This window comes from Corapipo altera, unplaced genomic scaffold (genome assembly GCF_003945725.1).
Source record: "Corapipo altera isolate COAL_440 unplaced genomic scaffold, ASM394572v1 23, whole genome shotgun sequence".
Taxonomy (NCBI): domain Eukaryota; kingdom Metazoa; phylum Chordata; class Aves; order Passeriformes; family Pipridae; genus Corapipo; species Corapipo altera.
Genome location: NW_020884878.1, coordinates 6,086,742 through 6,106,916, shown reverse-complemented (window position 1 = coordinate 6,106,916; position 20,175 = coordinate 6,086,742). Strand labels below are relative to the sequence as shown.

Below are 20,175 nucleotides of genomic sequence, written 5' to 3'. Positions count from 1 at the left end.
GCCAGATTTAGTTACATCTCTCAGCTCTCAAATACAGCATGGCAAATTTAACCAATGAGGAAATACAGGAGAAAGACTTGCTGGTTTTACACTGAGGCTTGACAACAGGAGAAGTATGATCTAAAATGGCCAGGTGCTGCTTTCCAGTGACAGTTACAGGCCCAGAAATGTAACAGTCAATGTAGGATCCATTAGTTTGGGTTTTTTCTGTATGACAAACAGCACAGTAAGTTTTTTTTGGGGAATCTTTTTTCTTCTTTGTTTGTAAGGCTTTTGTAACTTGTTCTGGTATCCCTTAGGCTCTTTGTATTTTCATTCTTGCCTTTTGTGTAGCTCAGCTCTTCTTTCAGCTTATAACCAGTATGCCAAGTACAAATCTTGAATGTGCTTGTAAAGAATTACTTGTCTGCAAGTTGCAGCTGAGTGGTGCCGTGGTCAAATTGGTAAGTTTTAGAAGTCCAACAGAACTGCAGTAGCAAACTCAAGGAGTCAAACTTTACCTCTCAGTTCTTAGAGCATTGAAGACATCATGACCAGGAGCATTTGTTTAATGTTTGTTCATTCTTTTGCAATGATAGACTCTGTAAAAATGTTTTGCTTTAAAAGAAACTGCTTAATCAGGTCGTAACAGTATTGGCAGGTCCTTGGCTCTTGAAAGAAAAGTAGTTGGAGGGTGAGGATTCCAAGGTGAAGAGTATGTGGTACCTTCTGAATTCACCAAACCACACACATTTACCTACTGCCTTTCCAGCCACATGATAACAAGGTCACTTTGTGTGTAGCCTTTGCTCCCTGAATCAGTAAAAGCTGCTGGAGGCTCCTAAAGCCTCCGTTTCAGAGGTTGGATTTTTTTTGTGATTTCAGATAAAAACAGAGCCTGAATTTACTGTTGTTGATTTGTAACCTGTTTGCTCTATAACCCAGATGAGTAACTGCCTTTTTCCTTTTTAGCTTGTTTGGTGTTTTCTTGTTTCATTTTCATGTTCTTCAACCTACACAGGGAAAAGTAAACCAAAGAGCAGTACCCTCAGATGCATAGCAACAGATTGGCTTGATTGAAGTATGATCTTTGTGGAATGTGACTGGACCATAATAACAACCTTTGAAAGTACTTTGTCTGAAAATAATTTCCTCTTTACTGCCTAATAAGTTTTTGCAAATACAGTAACGTAGTTCCTGTCTAGAAAGTTGAGTTCACTTTAATTGTTCCTCATCCCCCAGAGAGCTCAGTTTTACAATTAATCATGAAAACTTTAATTTTTCAGACTTTCTGATGTGTATCTTCTTTGTTTTTCACAGAGACTAATAGACAAGTCCAGAGTAACCTGTGTAAAATGGGTACCGGGTTCGGAAAGCCTTTTCCTAGTAGCTCATTCCAGTGGCAATATGTACTTGTATAACGTGGAGCACACTTGTGGTACCACAGCCCCGCACTACCAGCTACTTAAACAAGGAGAGAGTTTTGCAGTGCACACTTGCAAGAGTAAATCCACAAGAAACCCTCTGCTTAAATGGACAGTAGGTGAGGGTGCCCTGAATGAATTTGCCTTTTCCCCTGATGGGAAGTTCTTGGCGTGCGTGAGCCAGGATGGTTTTCTTCGCGTGTTTAACTTTGATTCGGTGGAGTTGCATGGTACAATGAAAAGCTACTTTGGAGGACTGCTGTGTGTGTGTTGGAGTCCCGATGGGAAGTACATAGTGACAGGTGGAGAGGATGACTTGGTGACAGTTTGGTCTTTCGTGGACTGTCGAGTCATAGCGAGAGGCCACGGACACAAATCATGGGTCAGTGTCGTTGCGTTTGATCCCTATACCACTAGTGTAGAAGAGAGTGACCCGATGGAATTTAGCGGAAGTGATGAGGATTTCCAAGACCTCCATTTTGGCAGAGATCGAGCCAATAGCACGCAATCTAGATTATCCAAAAGGAACTCTACAGACAGTCGTCCAGTAAGTGTTACATATAGATTTGGTTCAGTAGGCCAGGACACACAGCTCTGTTTGTGGGATCTTACAGAAGATATCCTCTTCCCCCACCAACCTCTCTCAAGAGCAAGGACACATACAAATGTCATGAATGCCACAAGTCCACCTGCAGGAAGTGGTGGAACTAACCCGGGAAGTAATGGAAACAGTATCACAACACCTGGAAACTCTGTACCCCCTCCTCTTCCACGATCAAACAGCCTTCCACACTCTGCAGTCTCAAATGCTGGCAGTAAAAGCAGTGTCATGGATGGTGCCATTGCTTCTGGCGTTAGTAAATTTGCAACCTTATCGCTACATGATCGGAAGGAAAGACACCATGAAAAAGATCACAAGAGAAACCATAGCATGGGACATATATCTAGCAAGAGCAGTGACAAACTGAACCTAGTTACTAAAACCAAAACGGACCCAGCTAAAACTTTGGGAACACCTCTCTGTCCCCGAATGGAAGATGTTCCCTTGTTAGAGCCTCTTATCTGTAAAAAGATAGCACATGAAAGACTGACTGTGTTAATTTTTCTTGAAGACTGTATAGTCACTGCTTGTCAGGAGGGATTTATTTGCACATGGGCAAGGCCTGGTAAAGTGGTAAGTTTTAATCCTTAATGCTGCATCAAAGAACTAGAACTCTGAATAGATAGTTTTCTTGAAATATAAATGAATGTTGAATATAAAATTTCTTTATGCTTAATGTAAAAAAAAATATCCTCAGAGCCATACTTTTGGATACTGCATGCCATATTTCTGAATGATTTGAAGTGTCTTGGATACAATTATTAAGTATAGTTGCCTTCCAGCAGAAGAAATAAATACTGTGCATCTAAACTATTGATCAGTGTTCTTATACTTAAGCATAACCACAATATGGTGAAAGCTGTTTATGTAAAAATTGAAGTAAAACCTGTCAAACACTAAAATAATTATAATCCTTCTAACTTTTTCTACAAAATACAGCACTCCCAATGAGAGTAGCTTACGAAAAGCTGCTGCTTTTAAGTCTAATGAGAAATGTGAGCCTCTGAAAAAATGAAAGCCAAAGTGTTTTATTCCTCCATACTTTTCTGTGGTGGCCTGCCATTAATGTGAAACCACTTCTTATTCAAACATCAGGCATTTTATGCACAGATTTGTGAGCCCTGTACTGACTGTAGCTTATGCTCTTGAAATTGTGAATCAGTATTATCAAGAAACTCTAATTTTAGCCAGGTATTGATTTATGTATTTAAGTTAGATCAAATCCTGCAGGCTTTCTCTGAGTAGTTTCAGTGTTCTGTTCCTGTCAGGTTTTAGGCAATTTGATCATGGACAAGCTCGTGCTCTTGATGGCACCTGTTCCATCAATTGAACCTACATTAAAATCTATTACTAGTTCTAACTCTTGTTGTTAATGCACTTGAACACCTATAAAACTTTATTTTTCCTTCTGTCCAATGTATAGCAAGCTAAATTTTTAATGAAGCTAAATGTGGTGATTCTTTTGTTAAAAAGTACTTTGTGCTACAGTAGCTCTGTCTGCCAGCAACAGTTCAAAGGAATACAGCTATGAAAACATTACCAGAGTTGGTCTGGCAAAAAGGACCATTATTTTGGTGAAAATTTCTGAAAGGGGATGTAGATTATCACCTGAAGTAAAAGAGATTATCTGGTAATACCTGAATATTGCCATGTTGGGCAACCTAAATGAAAATCTGTTGTTCGTTAGGTTTTAACCGCTTGGTTCATAAATCTGACTTTTGAAGTGGAGGTACTGTATATATTTAGATACCACATCTTCATTGCTATAAACTTTCAAGTAAAACTCAATTTTTCTTAGAACTGTTTGTATAATGTAGGTTTCTTTGAGATGTTATCAAATTTGTCACAACATAGGTGTATGCATAGAGAGCTGTGTCTGCTCTGCATCTTAAGGCATATTTAAAGGTTGAATCTAAAACTAAAAGTTGTAAACCCTTCTCTGGGGAGAAGGGAGGAGGGTGTTACCTAAAAGTATTTTTTTGTCTCAAAACTAGAGATTCAGCATTAATGGAAGGGGAAAAAAAAAAAAAAGAGCATCCCCTCAGAATACTAAACTGTTTAAAACATTTGTCCTAAATGAAAATACTAAAGCAGTTATACTTTTGTGACTCAGTGCACTTCATATCTTATGAATTAACTTTAGATGCTTACAGCAGTGCCTCAGATTGCTATTGTGAGCTATATTTTCTTTTGGTTCTAAAACTCCTTTGCATACTACTAAACACTACATTGTTACATTTATTTTCAGTGGCTGAGGTGGGTTTTGTTAGACTGAGTATAACTTAAATATTTTTGTGTATTGACTTTGATTTGGAATATGACATTTCAAATATTTCAGAGATAAAGTATGCAGTACCAAAAATCAGGATTTATGTATTGGCCAATATGGAAAACTTTAATTACAGGTAAGTAATTTTCATGCTGAAGTTATCACTTTCAAAATTAATATATTGCACACTGATGTAAATGCCATATTGTTTAGGATGTATTTACTTAGAAATTTTCAAATTAATTTGTTTTTCTGATTTCACTTGCATTTCTAGTGAGCTCACTCTGCTGGTAAAAACTAAATTTTGAGGGCATGTTTACAGGGCTTTGATAAGAAAATACTTGTGCCAGAAGGACGTTATGAGCATCCTTTTTGTTTATAGGAAAGCACTTAATTTTATTTAATGAGAATTGTCAAAGTATAAAACACTCATGGTGATGTCTTTCTTACTGGGTTATATACCATCATTTCTATTTCATCAGCTGCTTTATCCTAGGCTGTCCATTACTCTGGGGTTTAAAGTTGCTATTTCTAGTCTTCCTTTGAAATATGGGTCCCCAAATTATTTTAAAACTCCATCACTTTTTTGTCTGCCAACTCTATAGAGAGAAAGCTTCTGAATCTTGCTGCTGTTTCCATCATTGCCTTCAAAAGGCCTTCAATAAATTGATGCCACTGCCAGCCTAAAGAAAGAATTGGATGGAAAAGTGAAGGAGGCTTGCGGTGTCTAATGTAATTGCCATTGAGCCTACCTTTCCCTCTCATTTCCAATATCCATCAAAAGACATGTTGGATAATTGGACAGTGTATGACGAATTCTGTTTATTTTTCTGGTTGGGCTGGCGCTGCCCTGAGTGGAAAATAAATCCAGAAGTGTCTCTTCAGCCATGATCCTTATGATAGTTGATAGGCTGTACAGTGCTGACAGTGTCCTGGCAGTTTGTTTATAAACTTTCCAAATTACTGCTTCTGTGTGTCCAAAATCATACCTTGAGCTTCCTCACGGGATGTACCGTTCTTGCAGTGCACTTCCAGAACTGCTGTGTGAAATCCCAGTCAGTGAGGTGAAGTGAATGGCAAAATTCAATTAGAAGCAAGTTGGATGAGGCTTTTTTAGTCTTATTTTTTGTTAGCCTGTTTCTGTGGAATAAGGTTCAGGTGGTGAGAAAAATAGGTTGCCTTAACAAGAGTATGAACTTTTCTTCTCAGCGTGGTGACAATGAGCTGTCATCTCTCACCCCTGCCTTTCCCAGGCCCTGATAGGAAACCTAAATAGGATTAGAGAACTCTTGGATTAATCTGAAAACATAGCAAAAGTATTTTAAAGGAACCAAGGTAAACTTTATGTGCTCTCTATATAGCTATTTCAAACTGAATTACAGGATCTGCAGAAGCAATTAAAAAACCCCAGCAAAACTCCCAAAAAACCAAAGTGGTACCTGGATATGCAAAACAGCTTTTTTCTGAATTTAATGGTCAGAGGCACTGCCTGTGTGATTCCCGTGTTTGACTTTAGAATTGACTTTGCAGCGACTCCATTTTACATGAATGAAAGTTGCTGATCGAGTTTCCCGTGTGAGAAAGCTCGAGGTAAGATTGGCCAGAAGCACCCCTAGGTGAAATGGCAGTGTATAACCTAGCAAGAGAAACATGCTACCACTTTGTAAAACAAATGCACATGGAATTTATTTATTTGACTTATTGTACAGGAAAACTTAGACTTAAATTATAACATCCTTGAATTTTCTAGTTAACTACAATTGTAGTACAGTATCATGTTTTAGTATGACTTCTGTTTTAGTGAAAGTACTTAAGCATTCATGTACTATATTTGAGTGAGATGAGCAGCTATACATACTAATTCTTCCTCAATGGAAAGGAGCATTTCATCATTACAATTGAAGTTCAATTGCTGGTATTTAAGTACTATCAAATAGATTTCTTTCAACGTGATACGGTATCTGTATAAACTTCAGGGATGATTATAGTAAAACTGAAACACAGCTATACGACATCAGGTTACCATGCTAAAATTTGAAGCTTTCTGTAATGTGCATAATAGCAAAGTTGCACATGGCCTACCCCCATTATCAGGGTGAATTAAAGCCTAGTACACTGGTGTGATATTTATAGCAAGGTATGTGTGTGTGTGTGAGTGAGGAGGTGTGAATAGTGGCTCCAGTAAAGCCAGGAGAGATCATAACCCTGTAAAGGCTTTATGATTAGGATGTCTGGACTAGGAAATAACATGACTTTTACTAAATACTTTCTAGAAAACCCATGTTCTGAATTATCACCTCTTAAAATTTGAGTATGTACTTGGAATGACTGTATATGTCTGCCCCTTTAACAACATAAAGCTACTAAATTAATATTTAAAATGCTGGCCTGCTTATGTTACAATAATAAAATTTGTGTCAGTTAATTTACTGTCAATTTACTTGTAAAGATTAAACTATTTTTTCTGCATTTTATGATTCTGTATACTGGAGTTTGTTAAAGATTGACATGTTAGGTGATACTGTACAAAATTGTATTGACTACCTTTAGTGAAAATCAAAAGTAAAATTCATATGTATTTCCTTTTTACACTTCCATCTAATTTCTTGACAACTTGAATAAATTTCATAGAGCCTTTCTAACATGAACTATTGTTAATTTAACTGTTGCAATAATTAAGCTTTAAGAAGTATTGTTGGTATATTTATAATTTTAAGAAGATCATGTTTGTTTCATACTGCTTATTTTTAGCTGTTCTATTGTCACTGTTACAGCTGAAGAACTTTACTAAATACTTGACATTACAAAATAACTTGCTGGGGTTGTCCTCTGTATACTGATGTTAAATAAAAATGTGTGATTGAACTGTAAATGTAGATAACTTTCAATAGTCCTTTCCACATTTGAGTTTTAATTTATCTTGCAGTCCTTAGGTGGTCTTATGCTATCACACTGTGCTGAGCAAATGGCCACAATGAAACTGTTAACTTGCCATATTTTAAAGTCAGAAGTTGTTGGCATCTGTAACTGCTCTGAGTCAATGTTTCACTTCATCTCAAGACGATGCAGATGTTTTAATGTTTAAATCTTGCTGATAAGGTCATGTCTTACGATAGCTATTTTTTTAGGGCTAGAGTAACATGCAACAGAATACTTACCAAACCACTTTTTGAACTTGTTTAAACTCAGATTCAGTAGAACACAGACATGCACGTGTTCAGATTCTCTCCGCCTGTCAGGCAGGAGCTGGGGCAGAGCGTTGTCATTCCTTCTAGGACTCTACAGGAGCTCTTTCCTCTAAGGACTCTGGTGAAGGGTTTGTTCTTGATTCCAGCTTTAGATCTTGGTGTTTACCTAATGAATGCTGAATTTACAGCCCCGAGGATGTGGCTCATGGAGCTGATTCAAGCGAACCAGAAGTAAACTAGTCTAAAACTTTGGCTGCAAAATTTCTTGGGAGTCAATTTCGATGAAGACTTAAGATATTCCCCTTCCACCTGAGGGACTAGGGATTGTGTCACCCTTGCAGCAGTGGTTCTGTGTTAACCGGTGAAAGAGCCACACAAATGATGTTTACTAAAGTGTTTCAAAGGAATTTTTCAGGATTTCCAGTGTAAAAGTGAGTTACTTTGGGCCCAGACTGACAGGGAGGAGTGTTGTTTGTCTCTTATGTAAAAATACTCTCTAAGCTAAAGCTGAGGGAATCCTCTTTCTTCGGTGAACTTGAGAACTCTGTGGTACTTCAGAAGGTATTGATTGACCAGTGTGATGATCTATACATAGAACATAAATGTATATTTAAGAACAGGTGCCAGTATAGGAACAAAATGAAATCTGCTTGAAAGCTTCTGGGAACATCCAGTTACATCAAATGATGCAAGAACTGCTTGGTCAAACCAGTTTCTCTGAAGTCAATGTGAGCCTGAAACAAAACCAACTTCCACAGGGTTTGTGGTCAGAGAAGATTTGGCAAAAAGATGTCTTGGAACATGAAGGCGTCATCTTGCTTGTCTTTAATAGTGTTGCACAAACTTCTCAAGGAAATAACTTGTATGATCACGTTATTTTCTGGGTTTTTAAGCTGGATTTTAGGTAGCTGCTGGTCAACCTTATCAAATTCATTTGCCTCTTTTCTTCTGCTGAGACCAGATTCACTTTACAGCTAAACCCAGATGGGGTTGCCTTAAGCCATATGCTTTTCCCTGAGGTTTTCCCTGGTTTATCTCAATTTTGTTATTTTCTAATCTGAAAATTTTACACCTTACTGACTTTTGTAGTTTGAGGAAACTAGAGAAACTATTCCTGAGCATGTGAGCCTCTACTGCCTAAGTGAAGCTTAAGGTCCTGTTGTTCCAGGCAGGTCAGATCTCTGCTGGCAAAAGCCCTTTTTGCCTTTCCCAGCGCACAAGTAGTTGCATCTTAACTTTTTTTTTCCTCTTGGACGTACCTATCTTCTGTTTACCAACCATACATTATTCTTGATGTCATCTTGCCTAATACCACTGGACAGATTTTTAGTTAGTCTACTTGTTTTCTACCAGCCTTGACTTTGCTTTTTGTTGACAATGAATAAAATGGTGATACAGGTCTGTTAGGAAAAAAACCTCTTTTATGTACACAGAAGAGGAGTTGCAAGTGAAACCTTGAAACTACTACAGTCTTTTAGAAGGTCTGGTGTCAAATGGTTTAAGCATTTATACTTTTCTGTAATGCTGTTAGAACAAAGAAAAAAAGGCAAATGGAAGACAAACAATAAATTTAAAATTCCTTTTAGTGAACACACAAACTGCGTAAAGAAGGGTATCAGCTTTGCTGATACATAAATCCCATACAAACTATTTCTAGCATGTTAAGTGAATGTTCATCATGTGCTTTCCTGAGCATTCTCAGTTAAGCAATTTTATCTCCATTAGAGATTAACATCTGATTTAGTGAGTATATGCAGTTCAGAGACTTTTATTCAAATGAATCAGCATTTATTTAACAAGAAACTGTTGGAGAATTTGTTTGTGCAAAACTTAAAACCAGTTCAGCTGATTTGACTACAGAATTTTAAACAAATGTGAGAAATCTCATTCTGTTTTTGGCATATTATTGCTCAAATACTGTAATGGATGTGGGCTCTTTTGTCAAGCAAAGGTCTCAGTCAAGATTACTTTGCTAAACAAAATAAGAATAAACTACCCATGGAATATTTTTCAAATAATAAATTCCCATTATTTCAAATACTGGGAATAGTAGAAATGGTTTAACAAGTCAGTGCCATTTTTGTTATGGGCATTTGTTAATTCAGCCATATTTTAATTGGTTTAATTGCATTAGTGAAGTGTTCTATGAGACTTTTTTTTACATTGGATTGTTTGTTGTGTTGAACCCTTTGTTTTTAATACCTTTCAATTTCAAAACAGAAAGTAGAGAGAGGAGCAGTTTGACATCCAGCACATTCCTGAGAGCCAAGGGAGCTGTTTCCCTGAAGGAGTTGCTCCTGTCCAGGGCAAAGGGAGCCTGTGCCCAGAGCCTCGTGAAGGAGCACGGAGCACGTGCACTTCCTGTAAACCACTCATGTGCCCAAACTTGCCCTTTATGATTGCACCTTTGGCTCCAATTAAATCTCTTCTAATTTAAATGAAGAAAATATTAACTCAAGAGTTACTGTTGACTTTCTTCCTACTTAGAAGTATCATAGTATCTTCCTGGGTTTTTGTTTTTAATGCAGCAATTACACGCTGATCTTTCATAGAATTAGTTTCTGCTGTGAAACCTTATGTTTCATGTCTTTTGAAAAAAAGCCAGACTTTCATCTGGAGTGTATATGGAATTTTTAAAAAAATACCTACCCATGCAATCTCCTGAATGGGGAGGAGGGTTTGTCTTTGCTGCAGGTCCTCAGACCCCAGCTCTGAGTGCCCTGAACCTCGGGTGCAAATGACCCTCCTGATCCTGTTTGTTGGGGCTTTTCATTCCTACCCAGACAAGCCTGTTTTTACCAGATATGCAAAGTCCTGTGTGTTTCAGGAAGTCAGAGAATGCATGGACAAACATGGATAGCCCCAGCAGCTACTGCTGACACAGCCTCTGTTCAGTACTCAGCGCTATTTGACTGAGGAAAAGTGACACCATCCTCTGAAAGCTGCATCTCTCATTCGTCATCCGCAGTGTCCACTAAGATGGCAGATGGGGTAGCACCCACTTGGAGGACCCTCCGAGGTTGAGATGAACATTGTTTTATCAAATTCCTGCCTTGTATCTCATAACTCTTCCATTTCCCACCCCCTGCTAGATCCACGTGCTGACAGACTGTACTACTACAACACTACAGTTATTTCCAAAACCTTTTTGAGCAGTCTCTTAATTTATCTGTGCTGCTTTCTCAGTGGGTTATGTTCGTCCCAGAGCCCGAAGCTGCTGCGCTGCCCGGCAGAGCTGTGGCTGCCATGGCTCTGCTCTTCCATGTTCCTGTCACAGCTGTTCAGTGGGGCAGCTTGGCTGTTGCCCCAGTAAGTTGCTGCAGCTTCTGTTCCATCTTTTCCCACCTCGTTGAGCAGACTGGGTGGTTCCATGACAGCAGGCACTGTGCTTTCATGGCTTTATTCTTTAGTTACAGGCAGGAGCTTTTTATATTTTTTCATAACCTTACCCATCGTATTATTCCAGAGAACACAATTACAACTGTTCTAGTCCCATACCCTTTGTATTACAGACCAGACTCTTATGGGGGAACTTCTGTAGCAAAAGAATAACTTTATTTGAGCCCTCACTTGCTTTTCTAACATTGTTTTTAAAGTTTCCTGTTACACTTGACACAACTTCTTTCATAGCCTTACTTGGCTCTGGTATAATGGCAAAATTCTGTACAATCTTTGTTGTTTCTCAGGATACATGAAGAGCTTTCACCATTTTGGTGAAACTTCTGTGCCTAAAAACCAAATTCATATTCTTGCTTTTCTTATATGAACATCTAAGGTGTCTTCTGAAATGAAGTACTTGGAAATGCTCATAGACTTTCTGGTCTCTCCAGTGGGAGTGAAGTTCTGAATGGCCATTGTAGCCTGGTCCCACATTTTAAGGAAGGACTTGCAAAGTTTTCTTCTATTTGCAGGAGCAGGAGGATATTGATCCTGAGATCATTTCCACAGCAGTGTTCCTCTGGCTTGCCTGCTCAGAGTTGCAGAATTAATTCAGAGCAAGGACTGAAATAGTGGGAGTTCCTAGGACTCACTCAAAGCCATCTGCACTGCTGCTCTGGCAGTGCATTCATGGCCTGGGAGATGAAACCAGGACTGACTCCATGTTCCTGCATTTGGAACTTGAATTCCAGGGTGGCTGGTAGTTACGGAGAATAAGGCACTGCATTGAATTTCGGTATGTGCTGCCAGTTTCTAGAGGAATTCTAGGAAAATGAATGACTCTTCCTTTTGTTTCCCAAAAACTAGTTGTGTTACAGCATAAATCCAATACTAGGACAGTGGTTATTTCTCCCTCTCTCTAGTGTGGTTATGAGCCTGTTGAAAAAGACTTGATATCATGCCATCCCTAGTGCTTCCTGTGTGCTTATAAAGCACATATTTGCATATGAATAGTTTGGATTGCTGATTTATTAAAGACTGAAAATAATACCTTTGGACGTCTTTTTCCAGGGTACTTGAAAGTTGCTTAGTGGATGTAATCTTCTGGCAAGAAAGACCTTCCAGTTGCTGCTGGATTTAATAGACTTGTGAAGAATGCTTCAGTAATGAACTAGAGAGTTCTGATTCATCCTCATCACTTTCCAACAAAACTTCCTTGGTAAAAAATTTCATAAGTGCTTCAGTGGCTTGTTTGCTCTCAAGTTCTGCCTTCTTTCACCATCTAGTCCTTAACTAATAACTAGGAAGCTTCTTGTTCTCATTAAATATGCAGTATCTTTGCACAGCCTGAATGTCAAGTGCAAAAAACAACCCCCTTCAGTCTACCTCAACAGTGTGAGAGTAACAAAACCCCTGCATAAACCTGAGTACAAATAAAAATAAGTGTCCAAGTCCCTTCAGGTGAGATCTATGGAGGGCACCAAATTAAGTGCCACATCCTTTATTATAAATACATGTTTATTATAAATATGGAATGTATGCACATGTACACAGATCCAGAGTCTGCTATAAATCCAGCAAACTATCCAGGTTCATAATGTGTCTGAACCGGTAGATCAGATGGTTTTTTAAAAGGAAGGGCTTTGGTTTTAGTAGAAACTTGATGACTTGAATCCAGCCAGTCTGCCCTCTTTCCACCTCTTCCATCAGTCATGGTCTCTCATTTCTTGGATCCAAGCATGAAAGAGCTCCTGTAGATTCCGAAGATGGGACATAATTCTAACTTGTATGCTAATTGCTGCCTGAGCTTGTCTAGTTTGATGGATCTGAGTCCCGGGATCCTAATTTCGAGGTAAGGACCTAAGCTGGGAGCTGCTTAGGGGAGTTGCTGAAAGTGCATTTATCATGCCTACATGGTGAGGAGTTGCATGGGGATAGTCTCTGGTGTGCTTCCAGCTGCCAGTGCTCCTCAGCCTGCTGGCACTCGTTAGAACTAAAAAATGACCTTGAAAGAACGCTAAATTGTATTTTGATATTACACTTTTCCTAAATAAGTCTGATAAACAGTTACTTCTACATGAATGATTAAAAAGGGGCTACTGTGCACAAATCTGAAATGTAGTCTGTCCATTGGTATCCACAGGTATAGTTGCCTTAATCCAGAGCAGCAGCCCCTGTGTAGCGAGGGGGCCGCGCAGTCGCGGGGCTGTGTCTGAAATGGAACAGGTCTCTCTTGATTTGAATGGCAGGGTGGTTAAAGCAGGTGGTAAAAAGCTTTCCTGAATGTGAGCTTGAATTGTCATGGGAAACTTTTACTGAGCTCTTGTCAGTGTTCCATTCTCTTTTAAAATCACCAAAACAAATATTTGGTTAGATTATGTATTTTTCTATTCAAAGCTTGTAATACTCGATCACATAAAAGAGATGGAGCGTTTCCCTGTCCGGTCAGGTGTCAAACTTGTTGATAGTGGAATAGGTTTGTTTGTCACTGCCCTAATAAAATGCTGATCACTTTTTTGGTGTATGATTTTTAAAGTTTCACAGTTCACAATGACTCAAAGTGCAAGGTAGATTAAACCAAATGCTGGGATCAGATCCTTTCCGTGTCCTGAACGCACACGTTTTGTTCCCGACTGAGAGCTCTTTGTGTGCTGCTTGGCTGAGACCGTGGTGGCTTAGAGCCTGTGTAGAAGAAGGTGCTGATGTCTGGAGTAAGCAAGTGGTGGTAAAAATAAATTGTACTCATTGTAGGTTCAGGTTAAGAACTTTATAAAATTCATGTCAGGTTCTCTTGCTGGATTAATGTAAACTGCTTTGTTTGCAGGGTTTATTGTCATCCCAAAACCAGGCCAATTCTCCAAGTGGAACTGTAGTATAGCCATCACACTACTGCTAGCAAATCTCTGAACGCAGGACAAGAAGTAATGACAGTGGAACCAGGAGCTGTTCTTCAGGCAAAGAGCATCACAAATTTTAATGTGGCAGAGTGTAAACATGGAATTATGTGAATCACATAGTGACTTGCAAAGGACAAATGCAATGGGTTCTCACTACAGCCGATCCTGGTAGGCTGCTCACCCAAGGAAGAGTTTGCATTGGAGAAAAAGCAAAAAGCTTCCTTTGGTGCTGCAGGAAAAAGTAGTAACATATTTGGTTTTCTTTATACTTTTCAAGTCCAGTGTAATTTAATCTCTCTATATAAATATATAAATAAAAGATATATATATATATATATAGTGTAAAATAAGATATGTTTCTTAAATTCAAGTAAGTTCAATGGTTAAACTAGTACTTCACCATTGTTTATTTTGCACTGATTTTTTTAACCAGAGATGGCTAGAAGACAGCCTGGAATGCACTCATGGAAAATGAAAGTCATTACTTTCTGGCTTCAAAATGTTATTCAGGAAGATGGATGCTGCAATCATAGATTTTTTTAAAACAAAATTGTTTTGCACTTAAATAGTTTAATGCTAATAGAGAATTACTTTAAAATTGGTGTTCAGACACCAGAAAAACTATGTTGTGGAGAAAAGATCCTTTGTATCTATTAAACATTTATTTTAATATTGTTGTTTTCAACGGCAATCGGCTCTGTATTATATGTATAAATAATGTAATTCAGTGATGGGGGAGGGGAGTAACGGATCATTACACTAGAGATTCTCATTCATTTAAGAAAGTGATATTTCTAATTCAGAAAATACATATTAAACTATCTTGAATATGCATTTTTGTTTACTTTCTGTTCAAATTCGATCACTTTTGATGTAACCGATCCTTTGTTGAATTAAATGTTTGGTACAGAAATACTATCTAAACTTTGTAGAACAAATTCCTTTCAAAAATATCTCACCTAGAGTATTACTTCTTATTTAATAGAGTTGAATTTCACTTAAGAAAGTGAAATACAATTGTTCTGTTCTCATTCCTAACAGCTTATCTCCAAGCACATAATGAAGTTTAAATACATCATACAGCACAGGTCTCACAGGCAGAGCTTCATGAGGTGATCCTGTAGTCTCGTGTGTTTGGAGTTGGGAAGTGGAAGATCCCAGAGTAGTAGCTGTACACTCTTTCTGACTTGGCAGTCAGAAACTGGGTCAACATACTGGAGTATTCTGAGACTCTTTTGTTTTACATCAGGCATCTCATTTATAATTCAACGCTCTTAAACTGATAAGTGTGACAGGGTCAGACAGATCCATGGATTTGCAGAGGTGAAACGCTGTTTGTCTGAACACTCCTCATTTTTAACCAGTCAGCAACACAACACACAACACTTAAATTGTTTTCAGTAGTTCTTGCAAAGATTAACTCCTCTTTCCCCCCAGAGATGCTGCTCCATGTCAAGCCTTGGAAAATAGAAGTATCCATCACATTCTTCCCTTTATCCTATGTAGCAGTGATCACAATTGGGATTTTGGAATCCTGCAGGCAGAGTGGAATGGAGGCTGCTCGCCTGGGACCGTGAACTTGCCTGAGGGTGTACGAGCTGTACCTGAGGCACATGTTACTGCCCTTCCTGCTCTCCAACGATAAAGCCTGGTAGAAATTTTTTAATTACATGTAAAATTTAGACATTTTCTGGCATGAGAAGTGATTTTTTTCCCCCAGAAATTAACGAAAATTTTGGGAGAAGCAGCTGCAGTGTCTCCTTGTAACTAAGTCTTAATCTTGCTATGCAGCCATGTAGGGAACTGCTAGATATGTTTATAAGCTGGGAATTAGTTGCCTACTTTATTCAAGATGGAGCTGTACTTTACAATGCTTATCTATTTGTGTTCTTCTAAAATACAAGGGATGCGGAAAATACTGAAACTGAGCAGGATTATTGTTCAGAAGTCTTGTTTTATTAACATAGTGGGTTTAACTGTTAAAATACAGATAAACCTTGTCACTGAAAACTAGTGTAGTTATCTCTCTGTAGACTTCTTTTATGTATGTGCTTCATACGATCTGAGTCAAAATGAAAGAGTTGACAAAATATGCAGTAACTTTAAAAGACTTTTTTCCTTCAGCTGGAAAAATACAAAACCAGTATGGAAAGAACTGCAGTATCCAACATCAGGGTAACAACAGGAGCTACTCGTATCCATGTTGTCCGTGCCACAAGTTCAGCAGCACACAAGGAATATTGTGTGGGTTTTCTTTTTTTCAGCCTCTTCTTGACTATTTGGGCAATCATCTAGAAGTTTGAACTGCTCGTGCCACACTCTATACCATAGGGAAAAAAAATCTTATAGGAATAAATAGGATACTAATAACTTACCGGGAAAGAACTTAGAGTTCTACTGTAGATACAGCTCTTAATAAACTTTTTCCTAGTACATTAAAAAAATAATTAACAGTGAGTGGAACAAATAATCTCAATATGAAATTTTAGCTGAGAGAATGAGGGTAGGAACAATACTTGCCAATTTGCAGTTTAAAGTTTGATGTATTGTAACTATAAAGCAGGTGGAAAACTCAGGTTTGCTTATTCATCCAACTGCCAGAGAAGTGTAAATTGTCTCCAGAGGTTTAACAGCAAAGAACTTGTTATGAAATAAATATCCTTGAAGCACTGTATGTGCCACACTGTGTAAGATCCACCTGAAAGTGTAAAAGAAATGAAAAAAAATTCCAACGTGGTCCTTCACTTACTTCAGATTTGCAATTTTCACAGCAAAAATGTGACATTGCCATTTTCATGATAACAGCCTGACCACCCCAGATACAGGGTATGTGATAACACACCAGATGTTACTGTGGTAGCCTCTTCTCTTCAGGTTAAAACTTACCAAGAATTCTGACTTTGTATTTTTCCTGGCATATGAATAATCACCTACCTGATATATTAATTATGAAAGGAAACTGGCAATAACACTTTTAAAATCAGGAAGGTACCAAACTGTGCAAACACAATTTGAGGGAATTTTTCTTTTTTAGTTGAAATACTTAAATTTCAGCATCTGTGGTTTGAGGCTTCTAGAAAAAGATTACAGGAAGCTACCAACAGAATTAATACATCTGTATCAGGAACAGAGTTCTGCTAATCTGAGCTTTGACCTCCTGCTAGGTAAGAGAGCTCTTAGAGTGGAAACAATCTGTCAAATGTGGGTGGTAGGATTTGTCCTCTGTTTCTTGTAAGGAATTCACAACAGTGAAGAGCAAGCTCCCTTGGATCCAGTAAGTTACCTGTTTTCAGACCATCCTTTTTACTGCTGCACACTATGCTCAGCTCCAGATATATTAGCACTAAGCAACTCACCATTTTCCTCTACGGAAAAAACACTGGATAAGCTCATGGCACCTTCTGCTCAAGAGTTCCAAAGGTAAGAACTCTGAGGCTGTTGTTACACTGTGTTGCCTATAGACTTGCAGTCCTTAATTCCATTTCCTAAGTGTAGTATCACACCTTTCTTTTATATATACATCTGTATAAACCTATGCTAGTTATATATATATATATCTTATATATTTTATATATATATAAACCTGTGGTAGTTATTCAAACAAATACAGGATTGCCTTATGGTTGAAGTTCTCTGTCAGTATAAGGTGCTAACATAAAAGCAGGACAAAGCAGAGAGATGATTAACTGGAACATGTAACAGAGCAGGAAAACTCATCCAGTCATGGAAGTTTTATGTACCCTCACTGCACTTGGGAGACACCCTGGTCAGGAGCACATTTCCTGCTTGGAACTGGAGGAAAGCAGCATCCATCCACCTGAGTTTTAATAAAATGAGAAAGAGCAGCTACCTGAACCACTGTGTTCTGCTGTTTAATTCTCCCTTTGTTTCGATGTTCTCACTCTGCTGGTGCAGAGCACTTGCTCCACTAAAACTCAGCTTATGTATTTGTTCAGGCCTAGTAACAGAAACCTGCTCTTCCTCTGGCACACCTAGGATGAGTAGCAGCAGTACAGGTTTCCCTGCAGAGCCTTGTTTAAGTGCTGTAGCCTTATTTTACAAGAATTCTTGCCAGGGTGGGATATTTTTCCATTCTTGCTCTTGGGATTCTGAAAGTTTGCTATAAACAGAATAAATTGAACAAAGGTACATGATGCAGGTGCACAATATTTAACTTGGATAGTCAAATTTGAATAAATACAAAAAAATAACTCCCACAGTATGCACCACCACATTTACCCTGTGAATATTTTCACATTTTAAAGAACCTGCTAGTAAATGTCACATTGATCCTCAGTACAGTATGTGAAAATAATACCTTCTTCAAAACATGAAGATAAACCTAAGACAGACAAGTGCTTTTAAGCAGTAGATGTCAAAAGGACTCATAAAGAACTTGAGTCTGATGAGCTTCCCCACATTCTGGGGAATTTGGGCGTGCTCAAAGTTGTCCAGAATCCGAAAGGTAGAACAAGGAATAGGATCTAATCCAGTCACAACAGAACCTTAAAAGTGCTGAGAGGCCTCTTCTGAAAAAAACAACCAACCAACAAACCACAACAAAAGGAGCATAATGAGAGCATAATGGGCATAACTTTTATTCTACATGACTTGTATCTTTACAAAATCTTTTTGTTAACCTATATTTTACTGCATTGTTTGAGCTGCATCTTAACTGATTAGAAATAAATAGTTTGAACTTAGAGCAGTAATCTCAAACTGATGCCTAACGCTTGGACGTGATGTGCTCCCCAGCGTGTTCTTCATGGTGCCTCTCTCACAACACACCCTTTGCCTCCTGCTCATGGCTGGGTTTTTGAACAGCAGCACCAAACCCCAGTGTTTGGTTATTGGAAAAAAAAACGCTGATCACTTCCCAATTATGAGCAGACTAACTTTATATATAACTTATATAATTTATAAAAAACCAAAAAAAGTTATTTGCCAAACCTGTCCTCCATAAACACTTGGTAGGCAGAAGATTTTTAACCCCCCAGCTGAGTATGACTTGCACAGACTCTTGTTTTCTAAATAACAAAACTGTTCTGGAACACATCACCAAACTTAAGTATTGCAAATTAATTAATGCAAATTTTTAGATCTCAGGAGTTTTAAAATCAATGGTATCAAGCTGGAATAACGATTCTTTCCAAGTAAGATAAGGATGTTGCCCTTTAACTCTTACCTTTTATAGCAATAGCAAACTAACATTCTATTAAATTGTTACTGATGATCTGTGTGCAAAATTTCTGAAGTATGATGAGCTACATGCCTTCACTGTGCTTTTAAGCCACTGGCTGTAATATCAGTCCCTCTTAAGACTTTTGATTAAAGTTCAGATCAATGGCTTGAAGCAAACTATGACTAAATTTTACTTGCTTTTAAATCAGATAAAAGTTGGTTTAGCTTTTAGCTAGCTTATAGTTACATAAAAATATTCAACAGTTACAGAAAGTGCATCAAAACCAAGTATCTCATATGATTGCACAATCTGCACAACCTCAGTAAAACCTGAGGTGGAAGTTGCTGAATACAGGAGGAGAATAATTTCCAGAGCTGACAAAAAAAGAAATAAAATTTAAATCTAAAAAAAGTACAGCAGTTTGCTGACATTGGTAATGTAATTTGAAAACTTACATTCTGTAGATAACATTCCATTCCTAATACTTGAGCTCAAAGAATCCTTTTCATGTTATTTTTAACCAACCTCCTCCTCCACCAGGTTCTGAAAGGAACAAATACTTAGGAAGTTAAATGCAGAATGCTCTGTGCTCTGCCAGAACAATGCTTTAATTAAATATTGACCCACTTCAGGAACAGAATACCAAAATGATAGGAGAGCAGCCCTCAAACCTTGTGAGGTTTTCCTACAAATTGTCAGAGCAACAAAAAACCAGGCACTGCTGTTCTTGTTAGATCTTTAACAGCGGAAGCACGACTGGATCTCTCTTCACTGCACAGCCGTGCTTTTCCTCACTCTTCCTTCTAAAGCAGGCTTTAGTGGAAATGTTTCAGGGAAGACTTAAATGCCTTCTGTTTCTCAGACTGTTGAGGAAGCAACAGAAGTTTGAAATACGCTTCAATGGGCGAGTGAGAGTCTACACCTCAGTGTCTGATCCAATAAATTTAACAGACTGGAACGCAGGGTTTCCACCGCTTTCCTTAGGTGCCCAGAAAACTGAGTGCAGTGTAGGAGTAGAACAGGAAGTCAATTTGGCTACTCCAGAAGAATTTCATTTTGGTAAATCTCCAAGAGGAGATCCATTTTGTTTTGTTGTTTGTTTTTTTTTCCTGGACTCTCCTAAGAGAATGCTTTTAAAATAAATAAACAAGGTTCAGGGTTTTTTCTGAGAGCATCTTAAGGAATAAAATTAAAAGAGAAAATCCAAATAATCAGAGAAAAAACCCCAAACCTCAGCCAAATACTATTTCAGCTCAT

General features: G+C 38.2%; 1 protein-coding gene and 1 long non-coding RNA gene across 7 annotated transcripts in view; one reads left to right on the top strand and one right to left on the bottom strand.

Moving 5' to 3' along the window:
• The window catches only part of WDR20 (WD repeat domain 20), a 45,750-nt gene extending 31,180 nt beyond the window's left edge, over nt 1–14,570 (top strand). Inside the window, exons 3-6 of one of the 6 annotated variants that reach the window (XR_003526786.1) lie at nt 1,300–2,577; nt 4,343–4,409; nt 11,911–12,691; nt 13,664–14,570. Coding sequence is in view for 4 of the 6 variants with exons in the window: in XM_027638256.1 (XP_027494057.1) it covers nt 1,300–2,577; nt 13,664–13,717 (1,332 nt within the window). In the remaining 2 variants the exon portion in view is untranslated. Of the gene's footprint in view, nt 1–1,299; nt 2,578–4,342; nt 4,410–5,803; nt 5,864–11,910; nt 12,692–13,663 lie in introns of all 6 variants that reach the window. The other 5 variants (XR_003526785.1, XM_027638258.1, XM_027638257.1 and 2 more) reach the window with 5 other exon arrangements.
• A 1,100-nt stretch (nt 14,571–15,670) lies between these two features.
• On the bottom strand, nt 15,671–20,047 carry LOC113944769. The gene is made up of 2 exons (XR_003526788.1): nt 19,374–20,047; nt 15,671–17,845 (listed from the first exon to the last, which is right to left on the bottom strand). It is a non-coding gene; the product is annotated as an uncharacterized LOC113944769 (long non-coding RNA).
• Between the last annotated feature and the right edge of the window lie 128 nt (nt 20,048–20,175).